A 21,130-nucleotide genomic window follows, 5' to 3' on the forward strand; every position below is an offset into this window, starting at 1 on the left:
CGAAAAAGTGACGACAAATACTCAAGAGTTCTACCCGGAAAAATTCCTAGAAATCACTTTTCAGGTTCCAGAAAACCGTTATGTCAAGTAAAATTTGCTAAAACTTTACTTGACATTTACGCACTTAACATTTGCGCACCTACATAAGAATTCATTTTGCAGAAATTTTGCTATAAATGTAATCGAAATTGACAATAAACACTCCGTTTTACACTTTGTTTAGACTGACTGTATTACCGCCCACAAAACGAACAACCAGCAACGCCCGCCGCTTCGCATTTTTTCTCGCGCGAAATTTAAAAGACCTGACCAGACCTGACGTTATCGCGAAGCAAAGGTGCGAAAAACGAATGACGGTCTCAAAATTTTCATGACGTTATCGTGAAATAACGTTAAAACGGGGTGACGTAGAACGAGGACTCACTGTAGTCTTTTAATGGCAGTTGGCATTGCCTCTGGTCCCATGTGGAAGATGCCCCTCCTATGGTGGATTTGTTTTACAGTTGGGGAGGTTTGGAGACATTAGTCCATATTTCTCCTCCTCAGCAATAATACCTTTCCCCTCCATTCCCTTTACTCTAGCCACCCTCCCACTCATATTCTTTCAAATACTCCACACCAAGGTCCAACCCATAGAAAACTGGAATTCCTCCAGTTAATTGCCATCGCCCTTCCACACCTCCACCCTCACTACGACTATGAAGATTATCCATCCAATATACATAAAACCTTTTCCATGGCCTGCCTCACCCAACTACTAAGGTGGTGCTGAATTTCTATATTGTTAACCCTGTTTAGTGTTACCTCTTTGTTCAAGCAGTATGACTCACAAAGTGGTGAAAATGTATTATAGTAAACCAAAATTTCAAATGTTATGTTGTTAAGTTATGCTCTTTAAGCTCTCCACCCTCAATATCTCAGTTCAAAGATATGACTGACTCCATTTCTTTGGGCTGGACCCCTCTAACTTGTCATCGCTTATTGCTCCTTTGATAGCATTAAGTAAAAAAAATGTGTCTAATAATAACCACTAATGTAATAAGGAATTAGAAAAAGGATGACGGGGGGACTCACAACAGGCTCATCTTGAGGCTTTGCATACAGTTTGTAACTATTGCTATTCAGAGAACTTCATCCCATATTTGTTGAGGCCTTTGTTTATATTGTAAGATTAACTGCTTATTTCAGAAGGAATTAAAGGATTAGATTCACACTGAGTGCACCATTTTTTTTTGTAGTGAGATGTTTTTGAATCGTTTTAGGTTTATTCCTTATTGAAATAACCCCTTATGCTCATTTATTCATTATTGGTCGTTTCTTGGTTACGTACCATAATTAATCTGAGATGAGTTGAACACCCCCCCCCCTTGATATTGGATCTATGTACATACAGTGAGTCCTCGTTCTACATCACCCCGTTTAACGTCATTTTGCGATAACGTCACGAAAATTTTGAGACCGTCACTCGTTTATTGCACCTTCGCTTCGCGATAACGTCAAGGCTTATAAATTATGCGCGAGGAAAAAACACGAAGCGGCGGGCGTTGCAGGTTGTTCGTTTTGTGGGCGGTAATACAGTCAGTCTAAACGAAGTGTAAAACGGTGTGTTTATTGTTAATTGCGATTACGGTTTTAGCGAATTTTCTTCAAAATGAATTCTTAGGCAGGTGCGCAACGTTTTACTTGACATAATGGTTTTCAGGAACCTAAAAAGTTATTTAGGAATTTTTCCGTGTAGAACTCGGAGCTTTTGTCGTCACTTTTTTTGCTGAGTTCACAATAATTTTGGTTCCTGTAACTGCGACGATGTTTCAGCAATGATGATGCCCAGGCGACGATCGCCCGGGCGACCGCCGTAGCGAAGCCGAAAAGCAAATGCGGGAAGATACAAAAATGGAGAAGGATTTACGTCAGTGCTGCTATTGTCGTCGATGAAGACAGGAACTCGTATTTATGCCATAGCTTGGCATTCCCATCATAAAAAATGCCCCAGATATGATATGCTAAAATTTCTTTCGCGTAGGAATTGTGAGGTCTAGGAGCCGATATTCACTTTTTACAATGTTTCATATGGGATATTGCTTCGATTAACGTCATTTCGTTTATCATCACATTTTTCAGGAATGGTAAGTGATGTTAAATGAGGACTCACTGTATTTACGTACTCCTCAAACTGTGGACATATAGGTGGAAGAATATTGAATAGGGTGGTTTCCTTCATCAAAGAAAGCGAAAGGCATTGATTGCGTATCGTTACCCACCATTAGTGTATTCATAATATACAAATTATTTGGTTTTAGAAATACAGGTTTAGACGAATGGCAATGGTCAATTTTATCCTCATTTGAAAAAGGCCAGATTGGCGCCCATGCAATGCCACTCCACGTGACGTCACAGGGACCTAGTTTCTATACGAGTAGATAGGAGTTTTACATCGTCTGAGATTACCAATGCATGCATGAGGCACATACTTCAGGGAAACATTTCTTAATAATCACCTATTAAAACTGGCTAAGGTCGGAAAGTTTTCTTCGTTTGATAATGTATTAATAATCCTTATTTAAGCCAAGCGCTACCAGCTAGCAGGGTACTCAGCTACCTGCTAGCATCCTGCGTCGTATCAGCGCTCAAAGCCACGCCCCAAGGCCACCTCACTTACGGCAGCGGGAACCAGAACGACGTCACGTGGAGTTTACCCGGCATTCATACTTAGCCGTCGCGTTTTCGCGTGCTTGAAAATTTTCACTTTTCATTTAATCGCGAAAAATAGATATCGTCATTTAAAAATCTAAAAGCGTGAAATACGTACTCCAGGAGTAATAATTAGAGGCAAAGATTATCGGTGAATAAAAACTGTGAATTTCGTCATAAAAATCTGTCAATTTCGGTTTAAAATTTCGTCATAAAACTGCAATTTCGTCATAAAAAAATACAGTTTCGTCATAAAAATTCACTCGTCACAAATATTGTTTTTTATCCCAAGAACAATAATCACCAATAAAAATGCTTATTGGCATCTTAAATATATTTTTAATGGTAAAAACCATGACAAAGAAGGGTCAAAGCAAATGCTAAAGGAATAAGTTAAGCATTTGTTACATACACATCATAAACACTTTTTGCTATGTATGTATGTATTTCAACCGCATACCGCTTGACAAATGCGGGATTTATATATATGGGGAATATTTTTGATTGGTCTAAATTTCATTGTCTCATTGGCCTGCATGATGTAAAAAACTTATAGTTTTTACTTAACAAATTGATAACAAAAGTCTTTAAGGTCTTACCCAAAAAATATAATATCAACACATGCAATTACATATGTGTTTGTCAATTATCTATATTTTTTTAATATGCCCTCTGAGATTATTCACACTCTGGAATTTAAAATTGGCTGAATCCTTATTTTACTAGAATTGAGATCCATTGGTCAAACTTGACTTTAATTACACATTTTTGGAAGTTTAGTGGTTCTTTTATTTATATTTCCATGCATGGAAAATCCTCTTCCTGCATCTACATTTGCCACAGGTATTCACAGGGTTTTCACAAAATTTTCTACAAAATGGGGAAAAATCATTTTAAAGGGCAAGAATTAGTGGAAGTACTGAAAATTCTTTTCCTTCTTCCTGAACTGATCTAACAGAATCCTTCAAAGCAGAATAGCCAAAAAGTTCTTGAGTTTCTGTTAATGATTATATGAGGACATAAGCAACAATTGTGTCTAAGTCCTTCACATCAGTTGTCAATATACACCTTGAGTTAAATAATCTTCCCATGGCTGTAATAATGCTCCTCCCTGGGTCACTATACAAGGAATGACAACTTGATATTAGTCTTTATCCTATTTGCTTCAGGACCTCACACATGGAAAGTTTCACAGATTTTTTGAGACTATTAAGCGAAGATTCATTTTCTTTTCCAAACTGTGCATTGCTGACTAGGGTAAAGGAATTCTATAAATTAAGGTTGATTCGGTTCTTAAATTTTTTCGGCTCTCGGTACCGTTCTGGTTCTCCCCCATCAGTTCTCGATACTCGGTTCCAAGGATGAACTCTATTTAAATTTGCCATTAATTCAGGTAATTAAACAACCACAAGAATTGAATGAAAATAATTTCACGAAAAATGTTAATTAACAAGAAAGGTCTGTTAAAAAAACTCAAGATCGCCTCCATAATTTTATTTACCAAGTAAAAAAGTTAAATAACACATTTTTAAGAATGCATGATCGACCAACATGTCTCATTACATCAGGCAGCCACTGGTTCTTTCTCCAGGTTTTTTTTGTAACTTCTAAGTGAGATTAAAATACATTCTGTGATGTAACTAGCTTAAATTGTTACTTAAATTGACAACTGATTTGCATGCTTCACTCTCGCAGTTCTTATAACCTCAACAATAAACTGCTCAACACGCCGGTACAGCGACAACATTCATAAACTAAGCGGCCATGAATTAACGTAAAATTGTAATGCGGGGTTGCATTCTGCAGGATAACCACACTTCTCGACGGCTTGCATAGGTTTATCAACTTACGAATAGGCTCTCGAAACGCATCTTGCTCGTATATCGCAGAATTGCTGTATATTCACATGAATCAATCTTAACACCACTCTCAGACGAAACGATTTCCCGCTGGTGCCGTTCACGGCACAGCACACGGCGCTGCAGAAAGTCGTTTCGTCTGAAAGCCGCCCGAATTTCACGTGAACGGCGGCCGGTGAAAAGTCGTTTCGTCTGAAAGCGGCCTCAATGTAGCATAGCCTATATTTCACGCCGTAGACGGAGCATCGCCGGGCCGGATTGAAATGGGCGCCTTGCCGTCAACGCAACGGTGTGATTCGACTCGTTTGAAGACATCCATATACCTATAGTATGTTGAAAGAACGTCACCGTGCCGTGGCCGGCTGCAGGCGAAAAGTCAGCTTGTTTGAAAGCGGCCTACGTGGCAGCGACTACAGAATGTTACAATTTTGGCGAGAGCGACAAATTGACGACCCCTTAAATGCGCGTGCTAGGGAGCAACTCTCAAAAGAAGAAAGACATTGACGCCATGCAATCGGAAAGTAATATATGCGTTTTCAAAACTTTTTTTTTTACTTTTTGGCCTTGAATACGCTGCGAACCATTTCGGATTTGGGCGCCAAATTCAAATCCTCGCAACAGTTCCGAGCCGGTTCCAAAGCACCGACTTTATGCGCTCGGTTCTTGATACCGGTTTTTTAAGAAAACTTAAAGTAACGGGGTATTTTTTACCGGCAACGGTGGAAAATATCGCGCCAAATTCGCAGAAAAAGTGCTTAAACGCGAAATTTCGTGGAACCAAGTGAATTTCGCGCAACCTTGAAAATTTCGCGTTATATTTCGCGTTTCGCGGTTCGCGAAAATTCGGTGCCCCTAGTAATAATCTTTCAATTTAGGCAATAATAAAATAATAGGAAACCACCCTATTGAAATTGATAGTGCCTTAGGCTACAGTGGGCCTTTGTGTGTGGTGTGGGCCTCTGGACCCACAACCTTGTGGCTAATGATTAAATCAAATCCCGGAGTGATCTTCAATCTTTTCACTCCCAGAAAAATTCTCATTGTGTTTTAAACTTTAAAATAGGCCTAGATTTTTGTACAGATAAATATATGCAATCTATCTTGAAAGCTAATTTCTGTGTTTGGACATATGTTGGTGAGGAAGAGTGGGATAAGCTTAATGATACTAAAATTTTAACCAATTAGCTGGTTTTAGACAAAAAAATCATTCTTAACCCATTTATTTTGTCATTGTTATTTGAATGCATGTATGTTTTAGGAAAAAACTCATCAAGGAAAGGCATGGTGTTTGCATTGAGGTACAGTCTCAAAATAAACACAATTATGCTCGCTTCAAAGGTGTGGTGGAAGTTAACCTTCGTCCGTTTGAGGCCTGTAAAGTCAATGTTTCTGTGGTCAACTTAAAAGCTGGAGGTAAGGAATCATAGCCATAATTATTTGCCTAATAAACCATTTTCAGTACAATGGAATTCAGTCTGTGGTGATGAAACTGGTCAATGAGTTTTCTATGTTATGTTTAAAGTCTTGGTGATTGTGCTCATCATCATTATTTGGTTTAATAGTACTTTTTAGCACAGTTTCAGCATTATGGTTAACCTTGTTACTTCTCAATAAGCATTGCACTAATAAACTTATCATTAACTGTCATTTTAAAGTAAGTTAGTTATCCTGAGGCTTTTTTTGGTGTTCATTCATTTTCAGTGGTATGTACTGTATTTTTTGCACTACTTTGATTTACTATGAATTTCTGTTAAGTGTAATTAACAAAGAAGATAAATCTATCCGTAATCAATTTCAATTTTATTTCAATAGGCTAAACTAGCATTGTTTTTTAATTGACACGATTTTCTATTGTTTAAAATGATGCTTGTTATGGCTGATGTGAAAGCAAATGATGAAACATAATTTTCTATTATAGTGGAAAGTGAATTTGTACATTACATCTCAAATAGCAGTGACACAATGTGTCATTGCTGTTTGTGAATTATGATCTCAAAGAGGTAACTGAGGAACAAAAAGTATGGAATATGACAGGAAAAATATGCTGTGCTATCAGAACATTTTTAATGTTGAAATTGGTGTCCTATAGCTTCAGTAAACTTAAAGTGACCTGGTTAATTTTCTGGTAAAAGTAAAATTATATTTACTGAGGGCCCACTCTAAAATCGTAAATGTGGGAAAAGTTTTTGTTATTTCAACTTTGGCTTGGTTGATTGTATCAATCAATAGCAAATTCCAGAGCGCCTACTTCTAATGGCACTGAATAATTTTCTTTGTAATTTTTCCTTAACATACTCAATTTGTATTCTAATCCAACTCTGAGGAAGGGTTTGTGTGGGAATTAATTTTGTCACTTCAACTTTGTGTCAGTTAGTGGCAATCAATTAAAAATTCCAGTGTGTCTAATTCCAATGCCTTTTAATCTAATTGCTTTTGTAATTTCTCTAAAGCCTACTCTTTGTGTTTTATCTCCTGAAACACTTTCTGATTGGCCCACAAAGTGGGTGGAGGTGGCGGAGGAGGGCCAGAGCAGCAGTTGAAGGGTCGCACGGGCCCTGGGGGGAGCGGTGAACGGGGGCCTGTGATCCTGCACCGAATTGTACCTCTAGTCGATGGTCCTGTGATCAAGGATGCAAACAGAATAGGTGGTGGTGGCCAGCCTGTGGAGCTTCCACAGGGTGAGTGTGATTTTTGCCTACAATCTCTGCAATCTGACCTTTCATTAATCTTACACTCCCAGTACTCGGGCTCCAACGGCTGAGGACAACCTAATGGCTAAAATAATTTCTAATTTTAAGTACACCCATGTCTCGTATAGTGCAAGGGATGCGTTCCTTGGGGTCTTTGCGTTATACGAATTTGCGTTATACGAGAGCGTTTTAACATAGGGAAGATAGGGATGCGTTCCTGGTAGCATAGGTCTTTGGTATTGAATTTCCTCTAAAACATCTATATTCCCATAAAAAGCCTTAGAAAACATTATTTCTATAAATATTTATAGTTTAAAACATCTTTAAAGATAGTATTCACGCATTCAAAGACTTTTATTCACGTTAAAAAAAATTCTTACGTGCTTTTTAAATTCCATCCTGTCGTGCGGGTGGGCTAACATCTGCTATCTCAGGGGATCGTAATGCGTTGCCGGCAGTTGACGATTTTTCAAACTAGTCTAAAAACAACTGTTGTGTCACCCAGGCCCTTTTGTCGCTCATCGAAATGACAGGAAAATGCTACTTTAAATGCCATTTCATAGCTAGCGGAGTTTATGAATGATAAATCATTTTAATTTGAAGTCCTCTGAGTCATTAGCAGCTACGTGTAACAGTCTTTAAATGCCTTGAAACCTGACCCAGGTTTTCCTTCCCTGAAAATGAATGAACGAGAATGCATTCTTTTCCAAAAGAATATCGTCTCGTCAACACTAAATCTAGTTGAGGGGGAAAGGAGCCACTTTCAATAACAGCTTGAAGTTCATCAGAAAATGTTGTGGTGGCTGCGCTATCAACACTTGCAGATTCACCTGATATCGCCACACTGAAAATACCTGCTTGCCGTTTAAATTCTGGAACCAACCGCTTTCACTAAATGTCTCGGAGCGATTACCACTCTCGTCTTTTTGTACTGATTCACCATGAACTTTCCGTATGTGTAGACCACTTGGTTGAAGTTGGTGCGGCTGAGGTCACTGATATTTTAGCTTCGTCTTTATTCAGAATAAGGCATCGTGAGTTTAAACTTCCACGCAATATCGCTTTGACGCTCTCCATTTTCAAAGCAATTGACCTCTCTCAAGTCCTCTTCTAGGTTTATGGTTTTTCTTGATAAATTCTTGATTTTTCTACACGCATTCCTTTTTTTTGCCATATTCTCTTGGTTTTTACTCTGTATGGCTCTATCTAAATCACCTTCTTCTGCTGCACTGTATTCCTGAGACGCAGAAGGCCTATGACTGCGGGGAGGGAACGAAGCCATTGTGTTTGAGACTCTATAGCGGACCCTTTTATGAGTTGATGCTATTCATGCGCAACTCGGCCACCGCTCGATTTCTCCCCCGTGAATACCGATGACCTTGAAGGCTTTAGCGTAGACCCTCTACCTGGAAGTCAATCGCCCGGTAACCTACGACGGCAAAAATACGTCTCAAACCGTATTGCTGAAAAAAAAAACTCATTTCCACTAGCCCCACGCTTAATTAACGATCTAAATTATTTATTATCATTCTGTTAAGGAGATGAGATAAATCTTCGGTAGGCCGGCTATCTGGACCCAATGACGAGTAATACTTTTGGCCATTGCACAGCAATGAATTTCGATTAATATATAAACAAAAAAGAAGATTTGAGGCAAGAAATAATATTAATATGTGTAAATTGATAGAAATTTCGTGTGTACTTAGCGCAAGTTCACGTTTTATCACGAGAGCGTTTAAAATTTTTGATTAGGCTACACTGCGTTGCAATGTTTCCCCGAGGAACGAATTTGCGCTATATCGAAATTGCGCTAATCGAAATTGCGCTATACGAGACATGGGTATATATCGGGACTAGCCACGGTGATAACTATTATGGGAGTCACCCACAATGCACAAATTGTGCAAAAAATCTACAGAAAAATAATCATCCGCCTTTACCAGGACTTGAACCCGGATCCTCCGATTTCCGGTGGAGTGCTTTAGCCAGTTAAGCTACTGAGGCATCATTTCTCTCTGGATGCCTCATGAAATGATTTCATCAATTTGAAATGAAATAGTTTTTATAAGTAATTTTTGGTAAGAATTTATTTTATTATTTGGTAGGTAGGTGTGTGTCTGTTATATTAAAATATAATCAGGTACCAATTTTTGGTTTCATGACTAATTATAGCTGGAAAATTAAAGTAAGTTATACGTATAAGGAAATAAAATTTGGCAGGCGTATGGCAAACATGTAATTTAACCCGTAACACTGTTATAAAGTCAGCATTTCATTCCTAAATTAATGTTTTGTAAAGTAATCATCATGAGCTGGTTTTCTGCCCTTCACTGGCAGGTCCCAAATACCAAAGTCGTCTCCAACTCACTCTCACTCTCCAAGGCCTCCCCTTTAGTTTCCCTGTAGCTTCTTCCTAACCTCACTGCATCCGTCATCTTTAGCCTTCTTCTTCGTCTTCTCTTTTCTCCTTCGACTGTTCCCTCGATTGCTGCATTTTAAAATTCCCTACCCTCTCAAAAATTCCCAATTCAATTCGTTACAGATCTCAGTAGTGTTCTTTCCTCCCCAACTCTTTCCAACACCTCCTCATTTTGTAAATGAGACAAGACCTCCAAATTTCAGACACATCGAACCTATGTCTAAGATTGGGAGCTGTCCATCGTTGCTCTGGTGTTCACCCTTTTCTCTCTGGCATGGTTTGATTCCGCTTGCCATTTAAAGTTTTTACGGCTGCAAACCATGTTAGTTATTTGAATGAACTGTTCATAGTGGTTGCACTAGGAGAGTTGCTCCATTTTATGTTGATGTTTTTACCATTGACTCATTGTTTACCTTATGTATTTTGTGAATATTTTTCACTAGATCAGTTATATTTTATTTACAAATGACAATTAAGTTATGCACAAAAGCTATTACTTTTTGCGTACAGTGGTCATTCAGAAATCCTGATGACACCCAGTAAGTCGCTGGTTGAAACCATGATGAAAATGGAGCAATTCACCCAGTGGAAGACCTGTGAACAGTTCATTCACCTTAATGCCAGGAAATCGCCAGATCATTCTTAACACATCAGTTATTGTTCTTGTCAAAGGTGGGTGGGTGCCCAACAGATAATCAGGTTGTCTGCAAGTAGCCTTTATGTCACTGTCATCATGTCTTTGATGTCAGCCTCTGACTGATGGCTGACTTCCACTCCTAATTGTATCAAGCTTGATAAGTGCTGACATTTGTGGCCTTAGGGTGGAACAAACACTCTTGTCAAACCATTGCATAGGTTACGTCATATCCTGCCTTCTCCCATACACAACTATTTATATAAAAAAATTTGTTTTACTGAAACTTTGAACTTTTAACTATTCATCTTTGGACATAATTATTATAATTATGCTTCCAAAAATGTAAGATGGTATCCGATGCATAAGTATGGCTGTGTTGGGCATTTGATACAGTAGATTCTGCTTAATGGGTCCACTGGTTACTTGGGGCAGCCGCTTAATTGGGGCAGATCTTGAAGAACAGAACCCAATAGAGGAATATCTTAGAGTACTCTCCGCTTAGTTGGAACAGCAAGCCGCTTTATTGGGCCATGAGTCGGCGACATAGACTCTATACTAGCGACGAAATTAAAATTTTTGTTTTCAGAATACTAGTTTTTTATTTTCCCCTTTGAATTACTCTTATTTTTCACAAATGTTCCTATTTTTGCCCTATTTTGAAAGCTCTTATTGTTATACTACCTGCAAGAGGATAGGACTTCTCTATAACAGGATTAAGTAAAAGACATTCATTAGGCGTCGCCCGAGGCTGTGAAAAATATTTTTAACTAAATTATTATAATTCTTAAAAGTGATAATAATTTAGCTAAACTCGCTGATTAATTAAAGTAATGGTTTAATAAACTTAAGTTGCATTATAAATATTCTTTAGTCTTCTTTCTACCATTTCAAAGTTTTTCATGCCCATATACGAGAGTTCGCCTAATAGGGTGGTTTCCTATTATTTTTTATTGCCTTAATCGAAAGATTATTACTCCTGGAGTACGTATTTCGCGCTTTTAGATTTTTAAATGACAACATCTATTTTTCGCGATTAAATGAAAAGTGAAAATTTTCAAGCGCGCGAAAACGAGACGCTTAAGTATGAATGTCGGGAAATATCTCCGTACGTCGTATTTCTGGTTCCCCCTCCCACCCGGTGAGGTGACCTTGAGGCGAGGCTTAGCTCTGATACGTTGCAGGATGCTAGCGGATAGCTGAGTACCTTCCTGAACGGTAGCGCTTGGCTTAAAAAAGGTTTATTAATACCTTATCAAACGAAGAAAACTTTCCGACATTAGCCAGTTTTAATAGGTGATTATTAAGACATGTTTCCCTGAGCTCTGTGCCTCATGCTTGCATTGGTAACCTCAGACGATGCATAACTCCTATCCTCTCGTGTAGAAACTAGGTCCCTGTGACGTCATGCGGAGTGGAATCGCATTGGCGCCAATCTGGCCTTTTTCAAATGAGGATAAAATTTGACCCTTGCCATTCGTCTAAACCGGTATTTCAAAAACCAAATAATTTGTGTATTATGAATACACTAATGGTGGGTAACGAATCGCAATCAATGCCTTTCGTTTTCTTTGATGAAGGAAACTACCCTATTGGGGCAAAGTGCACAAGTCCCGTTATGTCCCAATTAACCAGAATCTACTGTAATTAGAAATGTTGAAAAATTTCAAATTCTTTGTGGACAAATATGGTGTGGAATCTATTTTGAAGTGCAGTTCAATGAATGCTAATTCATGCAGAATATTTCCCCAGAAACGTTTTGTGTTCACATGTGGACTCATCTAATAATAGTTAACCGGTAAACTTACTGATGTGATAAACACAGTGAGACACATGGTGGGATGCATGAAAACATGGCATGGAACTTATTTAAATATGAATCTTTATCCAGAAAAATAGTGCCTCAGAAGTTGATTCATTTGATGTATAATTTTACTGCCATATCGATTTATGTCCATGGTGATATTTTGCTTGATATCCTACTGTTCCAAGTCTAAAGTTTTGCAGAAAAACTCTGCAATCGATTCAGCCCTTTAGATAAAGGAATGCCCTGGATATGTGCTGTATACCTCCTTTATTATGACACATCAAATCAATAGTTGACTTATTTTAAGACAAGGAAATACAGCTTTTTGTAAATTTAGTTTTTTATTCATTTCTAATATTTCTTGTGTCCCCCTTTGTCCACTTTATCTAGCAATGCCACTGTGTAGCCAACTCTTTAGGCTGCTATAAACGGTGAATGATCGTGCAGAAGGATCATGCAAGCAAAATAGAACATGCTCTAATTTTTACTGAATGGTCATTCACTGTTTATAGCGGCCTTGTGATCTAAGTCTTGGCTAATAGCAAAAGGCTTAACCAGCAATGATAATGAGAAGGGTTAAAAGTGTAAATATATGTTATGATTTCATTTCTGTTATTATTTTTAGATTTAATTCCAGTGATTTTTTTTCAGGTACCAAGTATGACTTAACAGTTGAAATTGGTGACTTGGATGTGTCTGTATATCGCTTCCCCATTGTTTTTGTGTTGCAACCAAAGTCTAAGAATAAATTATTCTACATTGTTCGAGAATTGGTGAGTCTAAAATTCAGGAGAACTTATTTTTGTGGTCTTCATTGTTTGGCTTAGAGAATGTGTATTTTTGTGTATATTATAATGTGTTGTTTTATTTAATGCAGTTATTGCAAGTTTCTATTGGGGAGGAACTAGTCCATTCTCCAGACCCTGAGTATAGTCCATTTCAGGGGTTGGAATGGGGTGCCTGTTATGGAACATATGAGGCCTTAGAGTGGAATGGGTAAGTGGCTCTGTATGAGAGATATCGTTCAAAATTTTTGGACTCAGGACTTAATAGAAGTCTGGTTTAGTGAGTATGGCATTTTACGAGTATCCCTTTTGAGTGAGTGATAGTCTTTGTACTGCCAAATGGCCTATGTTTTACATGTAAAATTAATCGGATTTAGCAAGGTGAAAAAGTTCAATCAACTGTGTATGCTCGGTATTGCAACTGATATTTCTCGAGGGTGATGCACGGCTGAGCAAGGATTAACTATTATGTTTTGTATTATCTGTTTATTAAACTAAAAATACAAGATGTGTGTCAGATCTACAACACCTAAATCCAGTTATGTACAATCATTTAAATGATTTACAGCCTTGAGTACACTGTTATCAGTGAAAGGGAAATGGAAAGAAGATGACAGTGGGAGAGGGAGGTAGTTCCCCCATCCTCTTAGGCTGACTTCGTCGCTAATAGGCTACGTCTTAAGCACGAGAACTTACATTGTAGTGAAACCCCCTCCATATTTTCTGTTGTTAGGTATGGAAGTGGAAAGCGCAACATTGTTGTTGTTAGATCGATGCCCTAAGGGCCCTTGTGCACACACTGATTTTGGACTGTTGGTAAAATACCGGCCAATATATTACCAGTGAAGCGCTGCTTGCGTACACTCTTGATTTTTATTGGTTAAACAATAAGTTGCTATGTAGTTGAGCTGGTGATGGTAATCCACTGTGGCAATGGCCTGCAGCTAACCAGCATTTTTCCGATGCAGGTGGGTGATCGGTATGTGTGCAAGTTCCCATGTCCTCCCATTGTTCACTATTGGAATGTGGACATCTGATATTTTACAGGCCTGCCAAAATCGGTGTGTGTGCAAGGGGCCTTACATTGTCTTTCGACTTTTGGAACAGGGTTCCCACCACTCAACCTTGAAAACCTTAAGACCGTGAATAAGCCGTGAATTTCGTATACCGTGAAAAAACCCGGAAAAAGCCGTGAACTTCGTCATAAAACCTTAGAAATTTCTCAATCTTGATTTTACGATGGTAGAACTACGATTGACCGATTAGCTGGCGTAGGGGTAATGTTCTCGCCTGCCAAACAAGAGGTCGTGGGTTCGAGTCCCGCCTGGGTAGGTTTCCCCCGTCCAGGGCATGGTCGTTTGTGTACGTTTTCTTGTTACATTTGTTGAACACCCCGGTGTAAAATGGCCAACAAGAGCTGTATCCGGTGGTTTGAGCATAAAATAAAATAAAAATGAAAGAAGAATGGATATTTCGATCATATTTCGAGATCAGTCACGCGCAGACGTGGCCACGGATTTATCTGCACACGTACATTCGAAGCGCAATTATTGGCTCGTGTGCCATGATGACACATCGAACTTAAGGCTGTGCCAAAGCCGGAAGACTGGTAACCAAAGTTTATTGACACTTGCGAAAATTCAGACACTTCTTATCTTCCCTGGCACCCTGGTCCCTCTATTTTCCCACTCGCAACCTTCAGTCGGAGCTGAATTTTGCAAACGATATGTGACGCCAGGAGAGATAGCACTTTGATTGCTGCATTTGCATTCACAGCTTCTGTTGCGTTTGTTAAATTTTTAGTTAACGTGTGGCCGATGATTGTTAACTGGTCAATATTTCTGCCTAAATGGTTCATCAGCAAACCGTGAATTCAAAGACATTTAGACCGTGAAAACCTGGAAAAAAACCGTGAATTTTATAATTTCGCTGCATGCTATCTGGCAACGTATACATATTTTGATATCTCATTTATGCATAGGAATGTGTAGTTAGATCAAGGCATCGTCAGCTCTTGCCATGTAGGAAAATCACATATTTTACCAGGATGGTAAAATAACAAACAACATTAGGTTAGTGAGCGGAGGACTCAGCATCACCGAGTGAAAAACTGTAAAAAAAAATTGTAAAAGCAGAAATGCTGTGCTGATAGCAGAAATCCTCTGCCTAGCAAACAATCATAGTGAATCTTCATTATCTCTTCTTCATACTCTCCAAAATTTTGTACGATTCAAAGTTTCACATCATATCAGCAAAACTGTGGCACACATCCGCACAATCCCTTAAATTTGTTTAAATGAATGTTTTTAACTTAGGTTTGGGTTACCCTCAAGGGCTATGTACTATGCGAGCACAATTAAAAAATGTTATTTCCTACACCAGATCATTTGAATCACTTGGCAATGATTAACAGTTTCTATGTACAGACTCCCATGTCAAAAATAATATTTCACTCCGAATTTTGTGATGCAGTGAATGCGTCCTCGCTAATCCGTTCCCATGCAGTGCTATTATTTTAAGTATCGTAAATGGCCCAGGGTTATTTTTTCTGAAGTAACTGAAGATATTAAATATTAATATTAGAGATGGGTCGAATAGCATATTTCTCAAACTCGAATATTTAATCAATGCTCGAATATTCAAATACCTCGAATACTAGAATTGCGCAAAGCATATTAAACGTACGTTTGTTCTTCTATTTCCCTGTAAGAATGTATAAATAAAAAGGTGTACAGTGGAACCTCGATCTATCATTTTTCAGGGGGGACGAAAAAAACGATGAATGCGGGAATGTTTGACTAGGTTGCCTATGCAGCAGAAAACCCAGGATTTTGGCGAGTAATTGAGATTTCCTTTAAAGGATTCAAACCAAAATTTAGCTGATTAATGGAATATTTTAATTTTATGGAAACAATTTGGGCTTATAGTTGATTCAACTAACATCTCTTTCAAATATCCTATGGGCTACGATGGATTTCTGTCTGATGTATATTCTTATCCACCAAACGCCATTCCAGCGGCTCACCGATCTGATACTCGGCCTCATCCAACTTCTTATTTTCAACAGGTAGCTCGCTTTACCCTCACTCCTACTGTCAAGTGCTAGCGGACAATCCGAGGCGTTTTGCAAAATGCATGAGCTTCTCCACTGGATTTTCTTCAATTATTTTCAGTCCATCTTTGGAAGTTCTCACGAGATAAGCAGATGAATTCGAATTGCTAGCAGGGAGAAACCAATTATCTTGAGAAAATATCCCTTCGTCTGTGACTGTGACAATAGAGATTTATGGCATAACTCATAAATCGTAACTTGATATATGTTTTCGAAAAAAATACCGCATCAGCTTCCGAGAAGCTCAGTTGCGAGGATATCGAGTTTCGCCAGAATTCTAAGTCTCCGTCGTATTTTGACACTTATTTCTTTGCGTAAAATGCTCAAAAAAAGTCAGAAATACGTCGTGTTTGGTCTTATTCTTTTTTAATTTACGCTCACATTACTAATATTTCAATCCAATAAAGGTGTAACATCAATTGACGAAAGTAATTGTTAGACACCTTTTGTGCTAATAGATGACTCATGCAGCGGTTGACCTCCAGAAATGGGGAACTTCGAAGCAGGTAGGCAGAAAAAGGTCAGTGGGGGAGAAAGAGGGAAGGTTGAAACACGATTCTATTATTCTCCTGTGACTTGATCTTTTCTTTTGAAGCTCTTCGTAATACGAACCCTGCATGAGCAGGGGCCTTATGTTTGATTTCGGAGATGAGGAAAGCGTCGGAGGAGGGGCCAAGGGCTGATAGATGGAGGGGGTAGCGGATTTTGGGAATTGTGCTACGTAGTTACTATCCCACGGCACTGAGGTTCTTCTGGTGGGGGGAATCGGGTATTTTCGGATTTTTTCACCCTATCACTTTCAGTTCCCCACGTCGACCTTTTTTCTCCGCTCCGAGTCAACTACCAACGACGTGCGTGCGACAGTGTATGACACGAAATTCAAAGTATTCGAGGTATTCGAGACTGTACCTTTAGCAGAAGTATTCGAGTATACGCGGATACTATTCGCACATCTCTAATTAATATTTTGTAAGTTATTTAAAATATTTATATCATTGCAATCGCTCTCCAAAAAACTCTCAGCCTCTAAAGTGGTGTACTCAATGCACCCGATCCTTTGAGCACAATCTAAAGGCCGTTTTACACGGTACACGGAATTGCACAATCTTAAGTACGTGCGAAGGCGCAATCAAAATTGCGTCGTGTAAAGCGGTGAATTGCTAGAACACATGCGAGAATGCGTGGACGCGAGACGGCAAAATAGCCCATGTTCTAATTTCGTTCATGCATTCGCGCAATTCCACGCCATTTTAGAAATTAATGCAGCTCTAACCTGCGCAATTCCATGTACCGTGTAAAACGGCCTTAAGGTAGAGGGCTGATGGGGCCTCAGCATTCCGCAGAAAATAGCAATTGAAAAACTTCTACCATCCCGTTGACTGGATGCACCCAATCACACTGGGACGGAGAGTTGGGGTGTGGGTAAGGGGTGGAGTTAACTCGCTTGGAGGGGCGGAGTTTACTCAATCTCAGGGGCATAGTAGTGTGAGTTGGTTTGTGTGATTGCATCATCTCTGGGAAACGTAAACCTTTGGACCTTTACATCAAAATTAAAATAGACAAGTGCGAAAGTAGCAGGACTTCAAAGAGATATACCGGGAGGTGGTTTGGTGTCTCATCATTTACTTTTATTCTCAATATCAAAGAAGAAAGATAAAATTTGTGCAGCAGTAACCAAACTAGGAACACCTAGTAGCCAAAAATATTTGCAGCAAGGGGAACATCCACAAATAATCTGCCCTACTCAAGTGGTTTTGTCAACCAAGGTCTGCAGGACTGCCCATAAATGGTGCAATGTTAAAGACGAAAGCTGACTGCATTTCCAATAGGGAGAAGTACATATCTTCGACTACCGAATCATGCCCTATTTCAGTGAACCTTTCGGCCAATTTTTCCAACTGACGGACGTACTGGTTAAACATTCAAAAACCCGTCAAAACTGATATTGTTGGCTTGATGTCTTTGCAAAATTATCCAAAAACTTCCACCGCATACCAAATATATTGATTGCAACTAGTTATACTGGTTTTACAGCTTTCTTCGGCGATCAAAAAATATAAGAACGGAAATAAAATCACTGAAACTGGGGAGTTAATATTTTATGAAATTGAAAATCCTCCATTTTTTGCTTTATATATGTTGATACTCAACTAGTCTGGGCCTGATAATGACTCTTCACCTGTTGAAATTCGTTAAATAATATGGAAGCAAAAGAATAACTGTAAATACGAATGATTATGAGACTTTGGTGGGTTTATTCAACACCTTCGGACTCCCAGAAAACTCCGAAGACCGAAGACTCCAAGACAACACCTTAGGATACAACAAGCACTCGGTTTAGCAAGTAATATCTGAGGGATTATGAGCACTTGTTAAACCGGGCTTCTACTGTAGTCTGTAAAATAATTTTTATAGAAAGTTAATGTGTTAACTTTAGAATGTAGCGATATTCCTTTTAATCAAGTAACCCATTGTGTTTTGTTTTCCATTTTTTCTTTATAACTGATTCATAATTTTTCATGATTAATTTTTTAACTAGATGTAAACCTTACGTATCAATTATGTACTGCTTTTTTTTCTATTTCTTATTAGAAGTTTGCTACTACCTGAATTTATAATTGGCTATGTGCAAAAAATGGTTTATGACTCAAATGTGCTATATACATGAGAGATGGGTAATGGTCCTTCTTGATAGAAGACCGACCATGGTCTTTCTAGTGCCTTTAATCACTCATGACTTCCGGAGAAGCATCCAGTGTGGGTGGATAAACATAGGCAATCGAATTAATAAATACTAGAGATGGGTCGAATAGCAGCTTTCTCGAACTCGAATATTAAATTCAAATATTAAATCATTGCTCGAATATTTGAATACCTCGAATACTAAACGGTGAATGCGGTAATGATTGACTCGGTTGCCTATGCAGCAGGAAACACAAGATAATGGGGAGTAAGTTTCATTTCTTTTAAAGGATTCGAGCAGGAATTTTGCTGATTAATGGAATATTTTAATTTTATGGAAACAATTGGGCATACAGTTGATTCAACTAACATCTCTTTCAAATATTCTAAGGGGACACACCACCTCGCGAAAAATGATTGCATGCCGTCTCGGCATTTACACTGCCACGATGGATTTCTGTCTGATGTATACATTCTTATCTACCAAACGCCATTTCAGCGGCACGCCCATCTGATACTCGGCCTCATCCAACTTCGTATTTTCAACAGGTAGCTCGCAACAAGTGCTAGCGGACAATCTGAGGCGTTTTGCAAAAAACACGCGCTTCTCCACCGGATTTTCTTCAATTATTTTCAGTCCATCTTTGGAAGTTCTCACGAGAAAAGAAGATGAATTCGAATTGTGGGAGAAACCAAATATCCTATCAGGGAGAAACCAAATATTCTGAGAAAATATCCCTTCGTCTGTGGCTGGAACAATTGAGATTTATAGCACAACTTATAAATTGTAACTTGATGTATGTTTTCGGAAAAAAATACCGCATCAATTTCCGAGAAGCCCTGCTGCTCGCCAGAATGCTAAGTCTCCGTCGTATTTTGACATGTATTTCCTCGCGTAAAATGCTTAAATGAAGTCAGAAATGCGTCGCGTTTGGTCTTATTCTTTTTTAAATTACGCGCACATTACTAATATTTCAATCCAATAAAGGTGTAATATCAATTGCCGAAAGTCATTGTTAGACATCTTTTAGGCTAATAGGTGATTCATGCAGCAGTTGACCTCCAGAAACTGGGAACTTAGAAGCAGGTAGGCTGAAAAAGGTCAGTGGGTGAGAAAAGGGGGGGGGGGCGCGAAACACGTTTCTATTTTTCTCGTGTAATTTGGTATTTTTTTCGAAGCTGAGGTCTTCGTAATATTATTCTCACGCGTGCTGTGACCTTTTTTTTATTTCAAAGAAATAAAAAAAAGGTCACAGCACAGGCCTCAGAGGGGGGCCTGTGCAGAATGGAGGGGGATAGCGGATCTTGGGAAATGCGCTGATGTAACTATCCCACGGTACTCATGCAGCTGTTGACCTCCAGAAATGGCGAACTTCGAAGCAGGTAGCCAGATAAAGGTCAGTGGGTGAGAAAAGAGTGAGGGCGTGAAACACGTTTTATTTTTCTCCTGTAACTTGATATTTTTTTCGAAGCTAAGGTCTTTGTAATACGATCCCTCCCTGAGCTGGGACCGTTTGTTTGATTTCGGAGAAGGGGAAAGGGTCAGAGTGGGTGAGGCGAGTGCTGAATGGAGGGGGATAGCGGATCGTGGGAAATGCCCTAAGGTTGCTATCCCACGGCACTGAGGTTCTCCTGGTGGGGGAAACCGGGGATTTTCGTATTTTTTCACCCAATCATTTTCGGTTCCCCACGTCGAACTCTTTTCACCGCTCTAATCCACGAATTTGATGTAATTCGTCAACTTGCGTAAAACGGCGCTGCGTGCACTAAACGACTACAGTTCTCTACATTTTTCCGAGTCAACTACCAACGACGTGCGTGCGACAGTGTATGACGTGAAATTCAAAGTTATTTCAGTTATTTGATTTTTAAACTCATTAAGTGAATCAGTTTTGGTGTATTTTTAGTCTTTTTCTGTATCTGCAATGATTTCTTATGCATTCAACTAATATTGAAAATGTTTTATTAATTTCAGGGAAGTGGTTAATAAAATAAGAGATTTTAGTATTCCGATGGATTTAATCTCTCTATTTGCTTCAGGAGTGAGACAGTATAAAGGAATGATGTCTGAAACTCAACAGGCTTATCACAATTTTAAGTAAGTTCATTAGTTATTAGATTTTGAATTATTTTTAATGCAGTTTGAGGGCAGTTTGTGCTCAGCAATCATGATTTTTATACATTTGTGTGTGTGATGGAATTTTTTCTGCTGTAATATTGAATATCAACTGCCATTTGATGTAATGCTGTCTTATACAGTGAAACTTCTTCATAATGAACCTTTGTGTAACTGAATAGTCTCATAAAGAATGAGTTCATGTTCTTCGTCTTATAAGCTCAAGTTATAAATTATCAATTGGGGTAGTTCATGTGGATTCAAATTTAATATTCATTTAAATAGTAGACGAATGGGAAAGATGAGATGCAATGAAAAAAGCCTGTGATTTGGGC

General features: G+C 38.8%; 1 protein-coding gene across 1 annotated transcript in view; it reads left to right on the plus strand.

Moving 5' to 3' along the window:
* Positions 1-21,130, plus strand: part of LOC124162729 (putative helicase mov-10-B.1) — a 65,490-nt gene that overhangs the window by 8,403 nt on the left and 35,957 nt on the right. Inside the window, exons 3-7 of the mRNA XM_046539349.1 lie at positions 5,809-5,963; positions 7,052-7,228; positions 12,752-12,873; positions 12,978-13,096; positions 20,655-20,777. Of these exons, the coding sequence (XP_046395305.1) occupies positions 5,809-5,963; positions 7,052-7,228; positions 12,752-12,873; positions 12,978-13,096; positions 20,655-20,777 (696 nt within the window). The remainder of the gene's footprint in view (positions 1-5,808; positions 5,964-7,051; positions 7,229-12,751; positions 12,874-12,977; positions 13,097-20,654; positions 20,778-21,130) is intronic.

Source organism: Ischnura elegans, chromosome 7 (genome assembly GCF_921293095.1).
Source record: "Ischnura elegans chromosome 7, ioIscEleg1.1, whole genome shotgun sequence".
NCBI classification, from domain to species: Eukaryota; Metazoa; Arthropoda; class Insecta; order Odonata; family Coenagrionidae; genus Ischnura; species Ischnura elegans.